Consider the following 18040-nt stretch of genomic DNA (forward strand, 5'->3'; position numbering starts at 1 on the left):
GCCTAGATAATATTTACCATCCTTTGTTAAATTCCATAATTATCTCTGAAAATTTATGGGATCAAATACACAATAGGGCACTGGTGATTTTTATCCTTCATTTTGGAAGGGGACCAAAATGACAATTCTATGTTGGAACCAAGACACAGATTGCACTGCTGCTAATCAGACCAAGACGTTCACACATTGGGCACAAATAGTCCGTGTGAACATTTGGAGTACACACATCTCTAAATGTGGCTATCTCACACTTCTTTGGAATTACTGCAATTCTGCAAATCTGACCTTGGACACAGTTTAGTAGCCGTGTCTCTTAATCAAGTCTTTTAACCTGCCCAGCACACAATAGATGCTAAATAAATGCTTGTTGCTCTGTTCCCAGCCTACCTCCCCAGTCCCAGCTTTCATGGAATGGGAGATTCTAATAAGAAAATTCTGGTTCTGTGGTTGTGAAGAATTCCAGTGAAAGAACAATGGGAAAGGCAGCTCAAGAAACTGTATCAGATTTTGAAGTAACAGGATTTGGGTGTAAATCCCAGCTTTGCCACATGTATGTATAATCCTAGAAAAGTAACGTCATAATGGCGTTATGACATCTTCCTTTCTTCATCTGTTAAATGTAGGAAGTGGACTGGTTGATCTCAAAATAGCCAATGCACCACACAAAGGGAACTCTAGAGAGTGAGCTCAGCTTTAAAAGGGACAACTCAGAAGATAGGAACAAGGAAATCTCTTTTCAAATTAGTTTTTATTTTTATTCTGAACTTGACAGACTCCCAATAAAATGGGCATTCCCACATGCATAGTAAAACAGAAAAAAAAGATTACACAAGAAACTGGATCTGAATTCTGTACCATTTACTTCTTCTTTTAAGTATATAATAAGGTCAATCTGTTGCTTTCAAAGCAGTCCTGCTTGTCTGGTTTTCCTTCTGCCTTTTTTTCTCCATTATTAAAAAAAAAAAAAAAAAAAAAAGGGGGATTCTTCAGTCAAGTCAACAGACATTTTTTAAGCTCCTACTATGGCCAGGCCCTTTTGCATTGGGGGTCAAGAGAGAAGTTAGGAAAAGAAATTTTAAAAAAGTTACAACTCCCTTTGCTTTCTTCTCGAGAGAAATTAGGAAAAGAAATTTTAAAAAAGTTACAACTCCCTTTGCTTTCTTCTCTTATTTTGTTACTTCATCTGTGTCACTCTTTCTTCCCGCCCCTGTAACCATTTAAAAAAAAGGAAAATCAAAGCCTTTGTAACAAATATTTATAATCACGCAAAGCATTGTTTGATCCTGATACTAGGCATGATAGAAAATGGGAAAATGCATGTTTTTATTCAGTATCTTGAATTCATTGTCTCTCTCTGTGGGTAAATACATTCTTCATCAGTCTCTTGGAATTGTAGTTGGTCATTGCATTGATCAAAGAAGTTCTCAGGCATTTCAAAGTTGTTATCATGTACAGATTTAATAGGTGAATAAAATGCACCAAGACTTTTGGAATACCCTTTATAATGCTGTTATTGTATAAGTTGTTCTCCCAGTTCTGTTAATTTCACTGCATCAGTTCATACAGGTCTTGCCTGGTTTCTCTGAAATCATGCATATCATCAATTCTTATGACTTAATAATATTCCATTCCATCTATATATCATGATTTGTTTAGTCATTCTCCAATGGGAATGGGCACCCCTTGAGTTTAGCATGAAATTTTTTAAGTGAACAAAAATCTATCTTCTTACTCTCCCAACTCCTTCCCCTTTAATACAAATCATTTAATATAAATATTCATATTCAGGCAAAAAAAAATTCGCAAATTGGCCATATGTTCAAAAACAGTGTCACAATCTGCCCCCTGCATTTTGCCATGATTGTAAGGCCATTGGCAAGGAGGCTAAAGCTCCAGATGAGTTGAAGCAGGTGAAAAAACAAAAACTTAGACTACAAAGTGCTTTTTCTGTTATTTTGTGTGTGCATGTGGGTGGGGTTGTTGTGGCTTAAAGTTGTGTTTGGAACAAGAAAAAGAAGAGATAGACCGCTGCTTTGGGCCTTTAGGTAGAGAGATAACAGGGAGACAATGGGGCTGCTTCATTTCTACTTTCTCTCCACCTTCTCCAGCAAGGGGAATGGGGTTTCAATTACAAAAAGAAGAATAAGTCAGGTTGAGGAGACAAAGCTCAAGTTCAGTGAGGAAAATGTCAGTTTCCAGGTCTCAACGAATTGCATCCCTGCCTATTGAAAGATTTGTTTTTTCAATGTGACTACAGCATTACTGCATATGATCTCTAAAAAGTCATGGGGAAGTGGCAGAGGACCAGAGACAAGCAGATGTCATACTGATTTTTAGAAAGAACATATTCAAGAGACTCTTAAGTTTTAGTTGATCCCTGGTCACATTCTAGAAGGCATCATTAAGAAACAAAACATTTAGACTCCCATGAGATGAGGATTTGGGTAAGGAGCAGTTATAAGATGCTATGGATAGAGCACCAGGCCTGGAGTCAGGAGGACCTGAGTTCAAATGTAACCTCAGACACTTATTAACTCTGATCCTGGGCAAATTACTTAACCCTGTTTGTCGCAGTTTTTTCATCTGTAAAATGAGCTGGAGAAGGAAATGACAAAACACTTCAAGAAAACATCCAGTGAGTGTCACAAAGGATCAGACACGACTGAACAATAACATTTAGATAAGGATTTAGTGATCACTAAGAGCAAATGTGAATTTACAAACAAATTATACCAAGTGAACTTTATTTCCTTCTCTGATGATAAGGTAACTAGTGTAAAACCAGAGATATATCAACCAGAGGTGTCAACACTTTTAACTGAAGTCCAAATTACTATGAAAATGTTATTAAAATGATTTAACAAAATAAAAATACAATAGACTGTTTCTACGTGGTTTTCTAAGCCTCTATTCATCCAGAAGGTCTAGTTTCTCCCATTTCTATTTGGTTTTATACTACTAGTATACACATCTGATATAATGAAATTGAAATACCATACTTTTCATGACAGTTTTTTTGGCTTTTTCATCCAGAAAGGAGGATTTGCTATATAGTATTCTGGAAGGGCATACTTCTGTATGTCATTACTATAAATTTGCAAAGGATTTGTATGACTTAGTTATCAGTTACTATTGAAGCAAGTTTCTAATGAAATGGTCTAAGGGCTCTGTGGTAACACAATAAAAACATTTTTGCTAAATGACCTACTAGACACTAGAAGGCAGACTAACCAGATCTGCAGATGATACAAAGTTGGGAGAAATAGTCATTATGATAATAGTTAGGGTAGAATGCTAGATCAAAATCAAAATCATTTATTGTGTCTACAATGTACCAGGCCCTAGGGGAAGTGATAGAAATTCAAAGACAAAAAACAGAACAAAACCAAAAAAACCTTGCCATCTTGATCCTCCAGGATCCTCCATTTTGTTAAAAGAGACAGTGGATAAAATTTGTCAGGGAGAAGCAAAAGCCTTATATAAATCAGCTACACAAAGACAATGTGGAGGGCATCTGACTTGGGAAAGGTGTCTGTGAAAAAGATTTGGATCTGTTGCCTGCCAACAAAAAATGCCAAAATTATGATGTGGTGGCTAAAAAAGAGAATCTGGGAAATGCCTGGCTGTGTTGCATGCTGGTTGACTCCAGTCAATAGCCCTGGGCTCAGCACTGGGCAGTGTCCCTTCCTTTCTCCAGAGAGGTCATCTATTGCAACAAAGAATAAAAAAGGAAACGAGGGAGGAGAAGCAGTTTGCGAAACTAACCAGTATATTAGTGGAGTCTAAAATGAGTGGAGGCATTCCATTCCCGTTCTCTGGGGCTACACTTTAATAGACAGAATGACAAACCATGGAAATGAGCACTGAAGAATCATGAGAGGAGACACAAAACATAGCTCCAAATATAAATAAGAATGCAAAGAATTGGGGATATTGAGCCTCTCAGAGAAAAGGCTACCTAAGGGAGGACTTGATGACTCAGTTCCCCTTTGAACCTGGCTGGTGGTAGATTTTTGAGTCTCTAGATGATGGCAGAACTGAGACTGAAAAGCAGGACTTAGGGAGGTTGTTTGTGGTTCAATATAAAAAACAATTTTCTGATCGCTAGAGCTGTCCAGCAGCAGAATGGCTGGGTTGGGTTGAGATCCCAGTTGCAGGAAGCGTTTGAGCAGAGGTGGCCGTCTGCTGGGGGGGAGGAGGAGGGAAGGAGAATAAACTTTGACCTAGTGACGATGTTACTGGGCATCCATCCCAGGGGGTGAATAGAACAAGAGGTTATGCAAATAATATTTACAGCAGCACTTTTTGTGGTGAATTAGAAGGGGGGGTGCTCATTGACTGGACAAATGGTTGAATACATTGTTGCACAAGAATGTAATAGAATAGAATTGCTATTTGGCAAGAAATTATGACTAAAGAAAATGGGAGGGGGAAGAGGACTTCTAAGATCTCTTGGGTCTCTTAAGATTCTTGTGTCCCGCACTTATGCTAGAATCACAATAAAATGGAACATGTATGAGGGTCTGCAAATTCTGGACCGCAGCACGATCTGTCCCAAGCCATCAGCATCCAGGTTAAAGACCTACAGCTAAATGACACAGGAGGGGCGGGATCTTAGAGCAGATGCCTGAGATACCATGGCATCCACAAGGTAATTGGAACTGTTCATCAGTGAATGGAAGGATCCCTGAATTCTGCCCAATCCCTGGGGCTATGAGGTTTCCTGAGAAATCATCCTGGTAGAACAAGCATTTGTTTTAATTATCCCTTGCCCCTACTTCCAGAAAGCAGGAATTCTTGTGCCTTTCCCTCTCTCCCCTGCTTAGCACAATGGTTGGTACACACTAAGTGCTTTATTGATGAGGGACATAGACCTGTGCATTAGGAAGGTCACTTTGGCAAGTGAATGAAGGATGATGCAGAGGAGAAGAGCTTCTGAGGCAGGGAGGGGGAAGGCATCCAGGGCTTGTTGCAGTAACCCAGGAATGAGAATACCAGGATGAAAAGATGGGCGTTTTCTTTCTGAAACCCCACCCACGTTATTCTCACAGAGAGGCCTGACAGGATTTTTAAAGTTAAATTTGAAAGTGTTTTTTTTTTTTTTTCCCCCTGCTTAGGCAATTTCTGAAAATAATGAATTAATGACTGCATTTTCTTCTCTTTTTTCTAGTGTGTGTGTGTGTGTGTGTGTGTAGAAGCTGGGGGGGGGGGGAGAGCAGGGAGGGGAATTTAGGCATTTTTATAAAAATGCAGAGAACAGAAGCAAATCCAGAAAGACTCGAAGATAAACGGGACAACTTTGAAAGCTATTGGTTAAACTATTATATACTTTTAAAAAAAGGATGTGTATAACAGAAATCTGCAATTTCATGTACAATCCTTTTTCTTTTCTACCGTGCATCTACGTGTTTATACCCATTTTATTTGTGTTTTTTTTGTTTTCCTCTGAAATTGCCCAGGGACAAATTATCTTTGACACACCTCTTCATTCTCTTGCATTGCTCTAGTAGAGTTTGGGGTGGGATGTGGAGGAGGGAGGAGAAAACTTTTGAAGACAATCCGCAGATCCATCCTCTCTCTTTTCCCCAACAGATAATATTGAACAAAAACTTTGCTAGTAAGAAATTCAAAATTGAAGCATCTCTCTGTCTCTGTCCCTTTCTTTCTCGCCCCCTTTTTTCACTTAGCTATTGGGAACGCTACTATTAAGAATGAATAAAAAAGGAAAAGAAAAAGGGGTTGAGATGATTTTCACACAACCAACAAATCATCATAGCATATGCAATATTCCTTAGAATTTTCTGCCTTTAGAAGTAAAGGAAGAAGGCTGATTTTCTTTATTCTTTGGAATCTTTAGGCAAAGAGTATTTCTAAAAGAAAAATCCTGAAAGAGGACTTAAAGACTCAATTTCTTCCTGACTTGAAGCTGGGGTGGGGATGGAGCATCAGGTAGTTTGAGATGGGTGAAAATGTCCCAGAAGTCCTGGTAGGCATCTGCCGCTTTGGGAGCCCAGATCCCTTTCTGATTCTGGATGTCAGATGCCCTTTTAGGATGGATCTCTGGATGCTGGAATTCTGGAAGGGAACTTCCTTCTGAATGCTCTGCTCTTTGGAATCACCCCAGTGTTACTCATGAGCAGGCATCTGAGTAGCCTCCTTGGCTTCCTTTGCTTTGTTTCCCTCCAGAATGGTCTTACAGTCTCAGTGACTAATACTTTTTTTTTTTTTCCAAAATCTGACATTTTATTTGCCAAAAGAGGCAGGCAAAGGAAATTTATAAGAGAAATAGAGAAAAGCACTTGAGAAGAAGGCAGTTCCAAAAGGCCCTGAAAGAAAACAGCCGGGCACTGACAAAAGGGGAGATTTGTTCTTTTCTTGGAGATAAAGACGAAGCCTGTGCCTTGGGTTTCTTAGCAGCTAGTCTACATATGCCTGTTTTGTTTTACTTTGTTGTTTTTTTTAGGGCTTTTTTGAATTTACAATTGAGAAACTGTCAGAGAGCTGGAGGCTATTAGGCGACTGCAGAATCTGGGTCATCTGATGTGGCACCTCACAGGGGCGCGCTCCCTCGGGAACAGCCGGGCCGCAGGGACGGGGGAAGGGGACGCAGCCGAGGCTCCCGGGCCCAGGATAATAGGCACCAAGGGAAAAGGAGGAGGAAGACCCAAGACCGGGTGCAGACAGGATGGGGGAGGAGCTGGCGTATCCTAGACTCTAGACCCTGCAGAGCCCGGGAAGCCTCGAGTCGGCTGCCGCCACCAGACAAGCACAAGTCCTTCCCCGAGCTAGGATTCCCTAGGGAATGTGATTTTTGATACAAAAGCCAAAAAGAAGAGCAAAGAGCCTCCGGGTCCATTTGGTATGCCTCTGAGGGGAGTCCTCAGGGAAAGGGAAAGACCACTCAGAAGGCCCTGCGGCCCCGCAAGAGAGAGAGGGGTTTCTCCTGATTTTTTGATCCTGTTATTGAACATGGGACATGAAATGGGCACGGACGCTAGTGGTCATCTACAAAATGAAATGGCTATTCATTTCAGGGATGATGAAAGCGAGGCCCAAAGTAAGCCCGACTTAGGAGGGTTTCAGAGCCGGTGAAAGAAGAGCTGGAACTCTAACCCGGGCTTTTGATTCCAAGTCGGGTACCTTGGCCCAGCGCCTGGCCCACCCCTGCGTGCCCGCCTGCCGCTTTCCTCTGTTATAATTCCATTTCTCTGAAACTCACGATGGACCAAATCATTAAAAACCTGCTCCAGCTGGACTCCGCTTGGAGAGGGCCACGGCCGGCTGCCTCAGGGGCCTGACATCTGCAAGCCGCCCAGGCCTTCCGAGTCTGGGACCAGGTTGGCCGGCTGCCTGCCGGTAGCACAAACCTCCGGGCCAGGCCTTCCCTACAGACAGGAGCAGGGCCATTTGTGTTGGGTTCTCTCCCCTCTCAGAGGCCGACCTTTAAGGAAAAGAGAAGGACCAAACGGAGCGATCGCGCCAAACACCCGGCCTCGCCGCCGGCCAACCCCCTTCTCCTCTGTAACATCGTCCCGGGGCCCTTTGGCTTCGGGGCCGTTGGAGGGGCTCCCGGGTCCGGCACAGATTCAGCTTCTGCGGCACTGTGCAAAGTGCCCCCGTAAGTGTTGTGAGGCTCGGATAAGGCGTGTGCGTGCGCGGCGGCTGCGGGAACGCTCCTCGCTCTGCAGCTTAGACTCCCTCGGTCCTTTATTCTCTCCGGCTCTCTTCCTCCGCAAGGAAACCCCGCCAGTCTCCGGTTTCATGACCGGATTTCCAAGGTGGCTTTGCTCCGCTGTCAGAGGCCTCGGTGGAAGTTCAGGCTGCTTCTGATGAGGAGACGCCCAGGACAGGTGTGAAGCTTCGCAGGCTGCTTCCTCCCTTTGCCCTTCCCTCCCCTTCACTATAAATACTCACTGATGCAAATGATAAATGCCACGAGGTATTTATCATAAATTACAAGTGGGTGATTGTGAGTCTAGGCTGTGGAGCCCTCTGGGGAAATGTTTCCGTTTTCAAAAAATTGTCATGAGGAGGAGGAAGAAGCCTTTTTCGAAGTGCAGATACCAGGGGTGCTCTGGCTAGGGCAGCCAAAGGCTCAAAAGGGTTCGAGGTGGCCATAGGGGAGAGGAATGGAAGGGGCACAAGACACAGGTATGGAAGTGAGCAGGGTTTAGACAGTAACCTTGTTCATAAATATGGAGTGTGGAGGGGGCGTTTGTGTGCTTGGGGAGCGCCAGCAGGAACAGTTTTCCTGGCAGGACATTTGATGAAAAAATTGCCAAATAATGGAAAATCCCAGGTAAAGGGTGTTTTCTAAAAGAATGTCCTTTAAGAATCGGCTAACTTCAGAATCTTTCAGAGATAGAGACCTGCAAAACTATGGCTATTTGAGGACAAGTCTCTCCCTTCCCCCCTTCCCCCCAAGTTAACCTTGTCAAGAGCTACAAGGCTTTTAGGAGCACAAGAAGTCCCACACTAGGGCAAGTGACTTGCTCAAGGCACCACAGTTAAGTAACAGATTAGAGGCCTCCCAAAAATGAAGTGAGAGGCTTTGGGTTTATGTTTTCTAAGATTACTCCCCATTCACAGGTATGGAGGGCCTCAAGTGCTCCTACAAGCTAGTAACAGTTCAATGGAAAGACTAGGCTTTAGGGTCAGAGAACACAAGTTCCCAATTCAGCTCTGCTGGTCACCGTGGTTCTGCCTTGCTCAGAGCCTCAGCTTCTCCAACTGTAAAATGAAGGGGGCAGAGGAGATTAGATGACTTCTAGAGTCCCTTGTGGTTCAAGCTGCAGAATCCTGGTCTTCAGTTACAGCTTTCTCAGGTGACTGAACTATCAGTACACACGACCTGATCTACATTTGGGGAAAAGATATTTCTGAATTCTCCCAGAAGGATCCCATTCTCTCCGTTGCCAGTCAGAAGAGACCCATGTGCAGGCGCCCAGGCCAACATGGTTTGGCAGGACAGTTCGTGTGTATAGAGAGATGTGAAGATCCCTGAACTCCCTTATCAATTCCCAGGGCCACTAATGAGCAGAGAGCTCCGGCTGGAGCTGCCCTCAGGATAAACATCCAGAATCGGCTGCTGCAGCTACAGAAATGAATGGGGCCGGGAAGGCAACATGCCCCATGCACAGCAGGCTGTCCCTGCCCTGTGGCGTAGCTGGCTTTCCCTGCCTGCTCTGCTGCTCCCACTCTCTCAGATGGACTTACTCTTTTACTATTGAGATGGAACACACTATTTCAGAGGGAGGGAAGATTGAATTTTTGGGTTTTTTTAAGGAGAGAAAAGAAAGTCACCAGAGAAGAAGGAAATGCATTTGATTTCATTTCTTTTGTTCCATCAAAAAACTAATTTTTGTTCATGTTGAAGAGGTTGTGATAAGATAGATGCACTCATTGATGTGTGGGCCACTCCTAGTGGAGCCTAGAAGTGATTCAACTCTTCTGAAGTTGAATTTGTCACTTTTGAGCCAAACGTTTCTCCTCTCCTACCTTCCCCTAAAAAGTCAAAGGGGAACAAAGTTTGGATATATGCCAAGATATCCATATATTTTTGTTGTAGCAAAGTAATGGGAAAATGAATACTTGGAGAATATCTGGGAAAATGAATGGATTAGCATTTTACAAAGATGATGAATATGAGGAATTCAGGGGAAATAGTAATATTTATAGAAATTTACATAGAACTCAGAGAACTATAGTTTAATGTATTTATATAATGACTAAAATAATGCAAATGGAAACAAATCACTAAAAGGAAGCTCAATTCTTCCCTCTCTTCTCATAGCAGAGAGAGGTGAGGGGACTACTGGGCCAGAACATTATACTTTGTCATTGGCATCCTTGTATTGGATATTTTTGATTATTTTTGTCACAATGGATGACAGTCTGCGGAGGGTTTGGGAAATGACTAAAGATAACAAGATATATTAAAAAAACTTAATTTTTGATGTAGAATGATTTACTAAAAATAATTCGCCCTTTCCCAAATTTTCAAGGAATAAGACACAATATAATTGTTGGGAAGTAACAGTTCATTTAATGGGGGAGCCGGGAGAGCACGGAGTGACACTTTTAAGAGAAATAGATGAATTTCACATACCAAGTAATAATAATTTGAGCAAAATTTCAGATGAAGAAAATGAATAGGTGCATATGGTGTGGAGAAAAAAGGGGAAAAGAGGTTGGCAGAAAGGGAAGATAAAAGATCGGATTATTATTGCTATTTTAAGTTTGAAGTGCTAGGCAATAAGCTTCCTTCCACTTACGTGTAAATCAATGTCCCTAAAATAAAACTGTTCCCAGCCCTAACACCTGAAAAGGACCCCAGACCTCTGGTCTTAGGCTGGGGCTAAGTCAAAGCCCCATTGGTATGTGATAAGAGTCATCTGCAGAGGTCCTTTCTCCCAGAATCTGTCCTGTCCTCAATCTCCCTCAGACTGAATTGTGTACTATAACTTCAAAGCCTTGCAATATTTTTTCCCCTTGCCTTCAGAAAAATAAGAAGTCAAAATGAATGACAAGAGGGAGGGAAAGGAAGACAGAACAACCCACATCTGCTCAGACTTCAACTGTGCAGTTTCTCCAGCAAAGCTCAGCCTGTGCCAACAAGCAATGTCATCATGACAAATGAGAAGCTACCAGCCTTGCGGCCTCATTGCTGGCACAGGCTGGGGGGGAGGGGTAGAGGGGACTCTGCTAAGGAAGCAGGGCAGGGCAGAGCAGACCCAGCACACCTTTTCCTCATCCAGGCCAGACTGTGTCAATTCCCCTTTAATGGTCAGCATCAGCATCCATCCCATCTCAGGACCCTTCTTCTCACCTGCTGTTGTTTTAGGCTCCCATCTGCTCTATCCTCTCTCTCTGTTTCTCCGGCACTGCTCATGCTTCAGCTGTTCACAGCATCGCCTCCCAAAACATTCTAGTCTCCCCTCCCATCCCCAATTCTTCTTTATTCCACTTGATTGGTTCATTCTTGAGGCTGAAAGCTGTGGTGAGAGAAGCCGGTCTGGGGTGGGAACTTTCTATCTCACCACTTTGTAGACACACTCAAAAAGCATCAACACTTGTTTCATTCTTCAGGCCTTTTTTCAGGTCCCTTTGATGGGATTCAGCTAAGTGCTGTTCCACTTTACCCTCCAATATGGAGGGTGTCTTGAAATGGGGCTCTTCAGGTTCTCTTTAGAAGGAAGTCTTATGTGTCTGGGGCAATCACAGGCATTTCCCTATGTATCTTATATTCTTGAAGAGAGAATGGTGATAAAGCATCACTTCCTTGTCCTGTTTTCAAACCAAGCTATTTCCTTCAAACTCCTCTGAGGTGGAAGACCTGAGCCGAGACTGGTTCTGATGGGCAAGGTGGAAAACTTAGTTGAGTCCAACTTAGCTGAGTCTCTTTGGCTGGATGAGCACCCTTTCTTTTTCACAGTTCAAGAGTGAACTGGGCAGTGAGCATTGGTTAGTTAAGTGCCTACTATTTAATGTAAAGAGCTGGGAAGCTAGCTAGGGAGGAGACATGCAGCTGTTTTCATCCTCTGGATGGCTTTTGTAGAGACCAGTGAAGAAGGGGAAAGCTGGAAGACGTCGACATATAGGGAAAGATTGGTCATTAGGATCCCAAGGTGAAGTGGCTGCAGTGATTGACTCCTTGAGTTCTGAAACTCACCTGTTCAACTTTATTTCCAGATGTTTAACTTGGCCAAGACATTTTTCATAGGCAGCAGGAAACTTCTTCCACAGACACTTAAATAATGGCTATGGAAGAACAGGTAGTATAAGGGGAGATGAATGTGGCCAGAAAGATGATCCCAACCTCTTTTTCTCATAGTTTTAGTTTCTGTCTCCTCAGAGAGAGGGGGACAAATAAGATAATCAAAACCAGGTATTTGTTCCTATAAAGGTGACTTTCGTATTCAAGATGAAACTTTTGCTTCAGCAATTTCTGAAAAATCTTAATTTCCATGCTATAAAATGACTAAACTGGCTAATTTGGTTTCCCCATCCAGAAGCTCAGCTTTATGAGGCCTAGGCTAGGTAAAGCATAGGAAAAGGCTGAACAGACAGGGATTCTTCATGTAAATGAGCAACTGGAGGTTACTTGATACCCAGGTAGCATCCAAATCCTAGAAGACTGCCATCTACTATGGGGAAGAGCAGGTAAAATAACTTAAGATAAGTCATATTCATAAACTCTATCCATCTGTGTGAGGAGCTATGTGATTCAGAGTGTGGGAAAATGGACAGAACGGAGACAGCAAAATTCTTAGGAGCAGACAGGAGACCAAGGAGGATCCCATCCCTACTAGAAATGACCTAGTTAGTGTCTGGATGGCGACTCAGACAAACTTCTGGTCTTTTTTCAAGCCTCTCATTACTTTTGATCCTCTTCTTCCTCCTCCTCCTCCTCTCCCTTCCATGCTACTTCTTCTGGCCTTGGTATATCTCTGCTCTGTGTTCAAAGAGAAGGAAAACCTTTCCACTTAATCATGTAGTTTGATGCTATCCTACTATTTCAATATTGATCTATCACTCAACATGAAATTAAATCAGGAGAAAAAACATATTTAATTAGATGATTTACTGACTCTTTCTATATTCCAAGCAGAAAAAGAAAAATACCACACTAAAGCAAACCCTTTTTTTTGGAGCTGGGTCTTGCAATTTGCCGAAGTCCCCTAAGTTCAATACTTTAAGAAACAGCAGGTTTTCTCAACTTCCCTGAAAGCACTAGCATGTCTCCTCTTCAGTGCCCTCCTATTTCTCCCCGCAACAGAAAAAACTTGGAGCCCTCAGTGGATGTCACTTGGGGCTAGAGAGGGAGCTGATTATGACTGTGAACATGGCAGGAAACGCTCAAGATAAATCAAAAGCAGACAATAATCTGATCAAGTTACAAAGGATAGTTAACACTGAAGGGGGAATTGCAAAGTAGGAGACAAGACCAAGGCATACCAGGCTACAATAGTCAAATGAGATCATTTTTATGAAGATTAGGAAAAAACAGTTTTAAAAGTTTTTAAAAATTCCTAGTTGAGTATTGTAGTCCACACACACACACACACACACACACACACACACACACACACACACACACAAAGAGAGGAGAGAGAGAAAGAGAGAGAGAGACACCTTAATTGCAAATTCCCAGTTTTGTATTCCTAATGCCCATCATTAGCAGGAGTATAAACAAAAACAGGAAGCTCTGAACCTGTACAGATTATTGCAGAAGCTTCAACCAGACCAGAAGAAACTACAGATTGACATCCATCTGCCTACACCTAGAGATATATACACATGTAAATCTTCCATTAAATTTGCAGGTGCTGGGACCGTTTATGTGTCAAAATCCCAAAGCTGATAAAAAGTACATGGTTGCTCCAGATACATTTCAGGAATGACAGATAAATAACTCTGCAATTCAAGTGATTATTGACTACGGTGTCCAAAGATTGGCTTCCTCAATGTGTATTTTGTTAGCCCTCCTTGAAGGCATTTCCTTGTCAGACCAGGTGCTGCAATCAGCTACATCTGGGCCTCATCTTAAAGACATGCTTGATATTTTCCTATTCTACCTCATGCATAACCATTCAGAAATAAGGGAAGGGAATTACTGCCTCAAAAGGAACTTGGAAAAAAATTTCCATTTGAGTTTTCAAAGAGATCTGGAACACCTATGATTCAGCAAATTGAGAATAACTAAAAGAAATAAAAATCATTTAGTTGCCAGGGCAATGTGTTCCATAAAAATAAACACTCCCACCAAAAACCCATTTCCTAAAGGGTGCCACCAGGTAATAAATGCCTAATATATTCTCTTCCCAGTCAGTGTTCTTATGCCATTTTTGTATTCCAACACGAGTCTCTCTATTATTTCTTTCCGTTCCCTTTGCCTGGGTTAGATTAGAGAGGTAGGGTGTTAATGGTGGACTTGATGAAGATTGAAGACCTATATTCTCCCCTTGGAGACCAGTCTGATTTGAACAAATTGAGGCAAGCGAAGTAGCCCCCTTTCTGTCCTTGGGAGAAAACCTGTTCTATTTCTGTATTTTCAGGCAGGCCTATTCCCATTTGGAAACAGCAGCAACAAGGAAAAAGTCATATAACAATTCCTCTCCAAGAAGAACAAAGACTTCCTAGTGTTATTTGGGCCCAAACCAAGTCACTGCATCCATCCTTTTGTCTTCATCTTTTATTGGGGCTGAATAGATGATTGAGAAGTGGGTCCAGGGAGGGATGGGTTGGAATTGTTGCTGGAGAGTCGAAGTGGGTATGAGACCAGCTGCTGCCCCCCAGGGCTCTCATCTCTTGATGCCGTTGCTGCTGCCGCCGCTCCTGCCGCCCCTGCCACCCCTGGTGCCGCCGCCCCTGCCGCCCCTAATAGTGCCGGTGCCGACACCGATGCCGACGCCGACACTACCATCGATGGTGCCGACGCTGCCCCCAGCACCGTCCCTACTGTGGTCGTTGGTGCCGTGGCTTCCTTCTTGCTCTCTTCCTTATGGATACGACTCTTCTCTGGACACTCAAAGTGTACACAGTGGAATACCTGCAGGAGAGGAGAGAGGGATGGAAAGTCTAATGAGTCATAGCCAGACTGAGCACTGTGGGAGCCAGCAGCAGACCCAGCATTTTCCTGAAGAGCTATAGGGAAATAAGGAGTTAGACCCTTACACCCTTCAGATCCAAAATGCTTCAGGTTAGTTATAATACTACACACAATTAGTTATTCGCAATAAGATTCCAGCATTTCTGATCTTCCCCTCATTCTTCCTTTCCTTTTGGTCTGAAAACCAAGAGTGTCTTTTTTTTTTTTTAAGGGATTTTAGGCTTTTATAGCATTAAATTGGGACATTAAAATGAGAATGTCATCCAACCAAAAACATCAAATAGAGAACACACATCTCTAAATGGCTGTATGACTCTACATCCCATTATCCATCTCTAACACTCGAAGCAAAGGAATTAAGCCTAAATACAAAGCTAGTCACATTCAATAATTTTTAATGTTGCCACAGTTGAAAAAACAACATGGGACAGCAAGTCTGTCTTGTGACTGGAGTTTAAGAGCACTGAAAAAAAATATTAAATGGCTCATATTATCTACAATAAATCTTTTGGTCTGAGAGAACAAGGACTATTCTGGGAAAGGTAAATTCACTTTTCCCAAAGATTACTCTTCAAACTTAGGACCAAGTACATGGGTGAAGCTTGCTGGCTTCTGGGCATCCCACAGATCCCATGTGTGACTCGATAGTGGCTTGTGTCACCAGAAGGACAATTAAGCTGTGAGATCAAGTAGGCGGTAGCTGCTACCAACACTACTGATGAGAGCGAGAGCCTATCTCCTATTTTCTAAACAGTAAAAACATGGAGACACAGGATTTGAGGGAGCTCCATCAGATTTCTGTTATATAACTATTCGTATCTGGATGAAAAGTGAGCAGAGTTGGGTGAAACTTCTTTGTGGCTAATAACACAACCCTGGTCTGGAGGCCCGGGGTAGCTTTCCATATTTCCATTTCTATTCCCTGTGCTATAAATAGCCTGAAGGGATTGCCTGAATTGAGCTCAAAATCTTGGGTACAGAAAACACTGAAAGGGGGGCAAAGAATGACTCTGAAATGATGATAAGGTCAGTGAAGGCTTCACTTGTGACCCTTATTGACAGTCATGTTCATGTCAGAAGTTGCTGGACCTTGGTGGGGGGGGTGGACTGTTGTAAGGATGCTGGGCTGGGGGGGGGGGTCTGAAGATCTGGGTTATAACCCTGGTTCTGAATTATTCCCCTTTTAGGGCTCAGTTTCCTCATCTGTAAAAGGAAGGAGGCTGGACTGGATGATCTCTTAAGATCCTTTTAGCTCTGGGATTCTGCGACTCTATGGATTTATTGAACTCCTATTGTGCTGCCCAGGCCTGGGACAGATTGTGTGGGAGTAAACTTCTACTTTCAAGAACCTTGTTTGGGAGATAAGATTGACACACATGAAAAAACAACAAAAATACCTAAAATCACCAGGTATGTTACAGGAACTCAGAGGACAGGGAGACTAATTTTGCTTCATGGAGGAGAAGAGGCCATAATCTAATCCTTGAAGGATGGGGAAGACTTGGACAAAATAAAAGGGTCATTACTGTTGGTGGAGTTGTGAACTGATTTAACCATTCTGTGGTAATGCCCAAAGGACTATGAAACCATGCATGCACATTGGGAAAAGAACATATAGATTAACAGAAGAGGAAATAAAATACTTAAAATAATCCCATTTCAGAAAAAGCTGTCATTGAAGTCCATAAGAAAAAAATCTCCAGGGCCAGATAGATTTACAAGTGAATTCTACCAAACATTTAAAGAACAATTAAGTCCAATACTGTATAAACTAATTGGAAAAATAGGGGAAGAAGGAGTCCTATCAAATTCTTTTTATGACACAGATACAGTGTTGATAGCTAAACCAAGAAGGGCCAAAACAGAGAAAGAAAATTATAGACCAGTTTCCCTAATGAATATTGTTGCAAAAAATCTTAACTAGAATATTAGCAAAGATATTACAGCAATTTATCACTAGGATAATACTCTCTCAGAGAGATTTAAACCAGGAATGCAGGGCTGGTTCAACATCAGGAAAAATATTAGCATAATTGACTATATCAATAACCAAATGAATAGAAATCAGATGATTATTTCAATAGATGCAGAAAAAGCATCTGACAAAATACAACATCCATTCCTAATAAAAACACTAGAGAGCACAGAATAAATGGAGTTTTCCTTAAAATGACAAGAAGCATCTATCTAAAACTATCAGCAAGCATTATATGTAATAAGGATAAGCTACAAGCATTCCTAGTATGATCAGGCATGAAGTAAGGTTGCCCATTATCACCACTATTATTCAACATTATACTAGAAATGCTAGTTTTAGCAATAAGAAATTGAAGAAATTTGAATAGGAAACGAGAAAACAAAACTGTCACTCTTTGCAGATGATATTTAGAGAATCAACTAAAAAATTATGAGAAACAATTAACAACATTAGCGAAGTTGTAGTATATAAAATGAACCCCATATATCATTGGCATTTCTATACACTACCAACAAAGTGCAGCATAAGAGCTAAAAAGAGAAATCCTATTTAAAATAACTGTGGACGATATAAAATATTTGGGAATCTATTTGCCAAGACACAGTCAGGAACTATATGAACTTTTAAATTCATATTAAGAAATTAAAAAAACTTTTCACACAAATAAAGTTAGATCTAAACAACCTGAAAAATATCTATTGCTCAAGAGTAAGCTGAACATGATAAAAATTACAATTCTACTTAAATGAATCTACTTTTTCAGTGATATACCAATCAAACTGCCAAAAAACTACTTTACAGACCTAAAAAAAATAATAACAAAATTCATTTGGAAGAACAAAAGATCAAGAATATCCAGGCAATTAATGAGAAAAATGCAAAGGAAGGTGGGCTAGTCATATCAGATCTAAAACTATATTACACAGTAGTGATCATCAAAATCATTTAGTACTACTACACACCTCTCAGATTGGCTAAGATGACAGGAAAAGATCACTGCCCACATAAACTACCTGTCAGATCTGTGGAGAAGGGAGGAATTTTGGCCAAAGAAGAACTAGAAAACATAATGAATTGCAAAATGAATAATTCTGATTACACAAAATTGAAAAGATTTTACACAAATAAAACCAATATCCAACCAAGAGTAGAAAGGAAACAGAAATTCAGTGTTTCTATAAAATATGTAGAGGACTGAAATTTATAATACAGACTATTCCTCAGTTTGATAAATGGTGAGAGGATATGAACAGGCAATTTCAGATGAAGAAATTAAAACGATTTCTAGTCTTATGAAAGAATGCTCTAAATCACTATTGATTAGAGAAATGCAAATTAAGTCAGCTTTGAGATACTACTTCACATCTCTCAGATTGGCTAAGATGATAGGAAAAAATAAAGATAAATGGTGGAGGAGATGTGAGAAAACTGGGACACTGATACATTGCTAG

At 41.6% G+C, this 18040-nt stretch overlaps 1 protein-coding gene and 1 long non-coding RNA gene across 3 annotated transcripts in view; both read right to left on the bottom strand.

Annotated features, from left to right (window-relative positions):
• Positions 1-729: 729 nt before the first annotated feature.
• Positions 730-13068, bottom strand: LOC127561680 (uncharacterized). Its single transcript, XR_007953504.1, has 2 exons — positions 7527-13068; positions 730-7428 (listed from the first exon to the last, which is right to left on the bottom strand). It is a non-coding gene; the product is annotated as an uncharacterized LOC127561680 (long non-coding RNA).
• A 67-nt stretch (positions 13069-13135) lies between these two features.
• The window catches only part of BTBD9 (BTB domain containing 9), a 460740-nt gene continuing 455835 nt past the window's right edge, over positions 13136-18040 (bottom strand). For both annotated transcript variants that reach the window (XM_051996861.1, XM_051996860.1), the window contains exon 11: positions 13136-14551. In XM_051996861.1, the coding sequence (XP_051852821.1) occupies positions 14195-14551 (357 nt within the window). In that variant the 3' untranslated portion in view covers positions 13136-14194. The remainder of the gene's footprint in view (positions 14552-18040) is intronic.

This window comes from Antechinus flavipes, chromosome 4, assembly GCF_016432865.1.
Source record: "Antechinus flavipes isolate AdamAnt ecotype Samford, QLD, Australia chromosome 4, AdamAnt_v2, whole genome shotgun sequence".
Classification (NCBI taxonomy): Eukaryota; Metazoa; Chordata; class Mammalia; order Dasyuromorphia; family Dasyuridae; genus Antechinus; species Antechinus flavipes.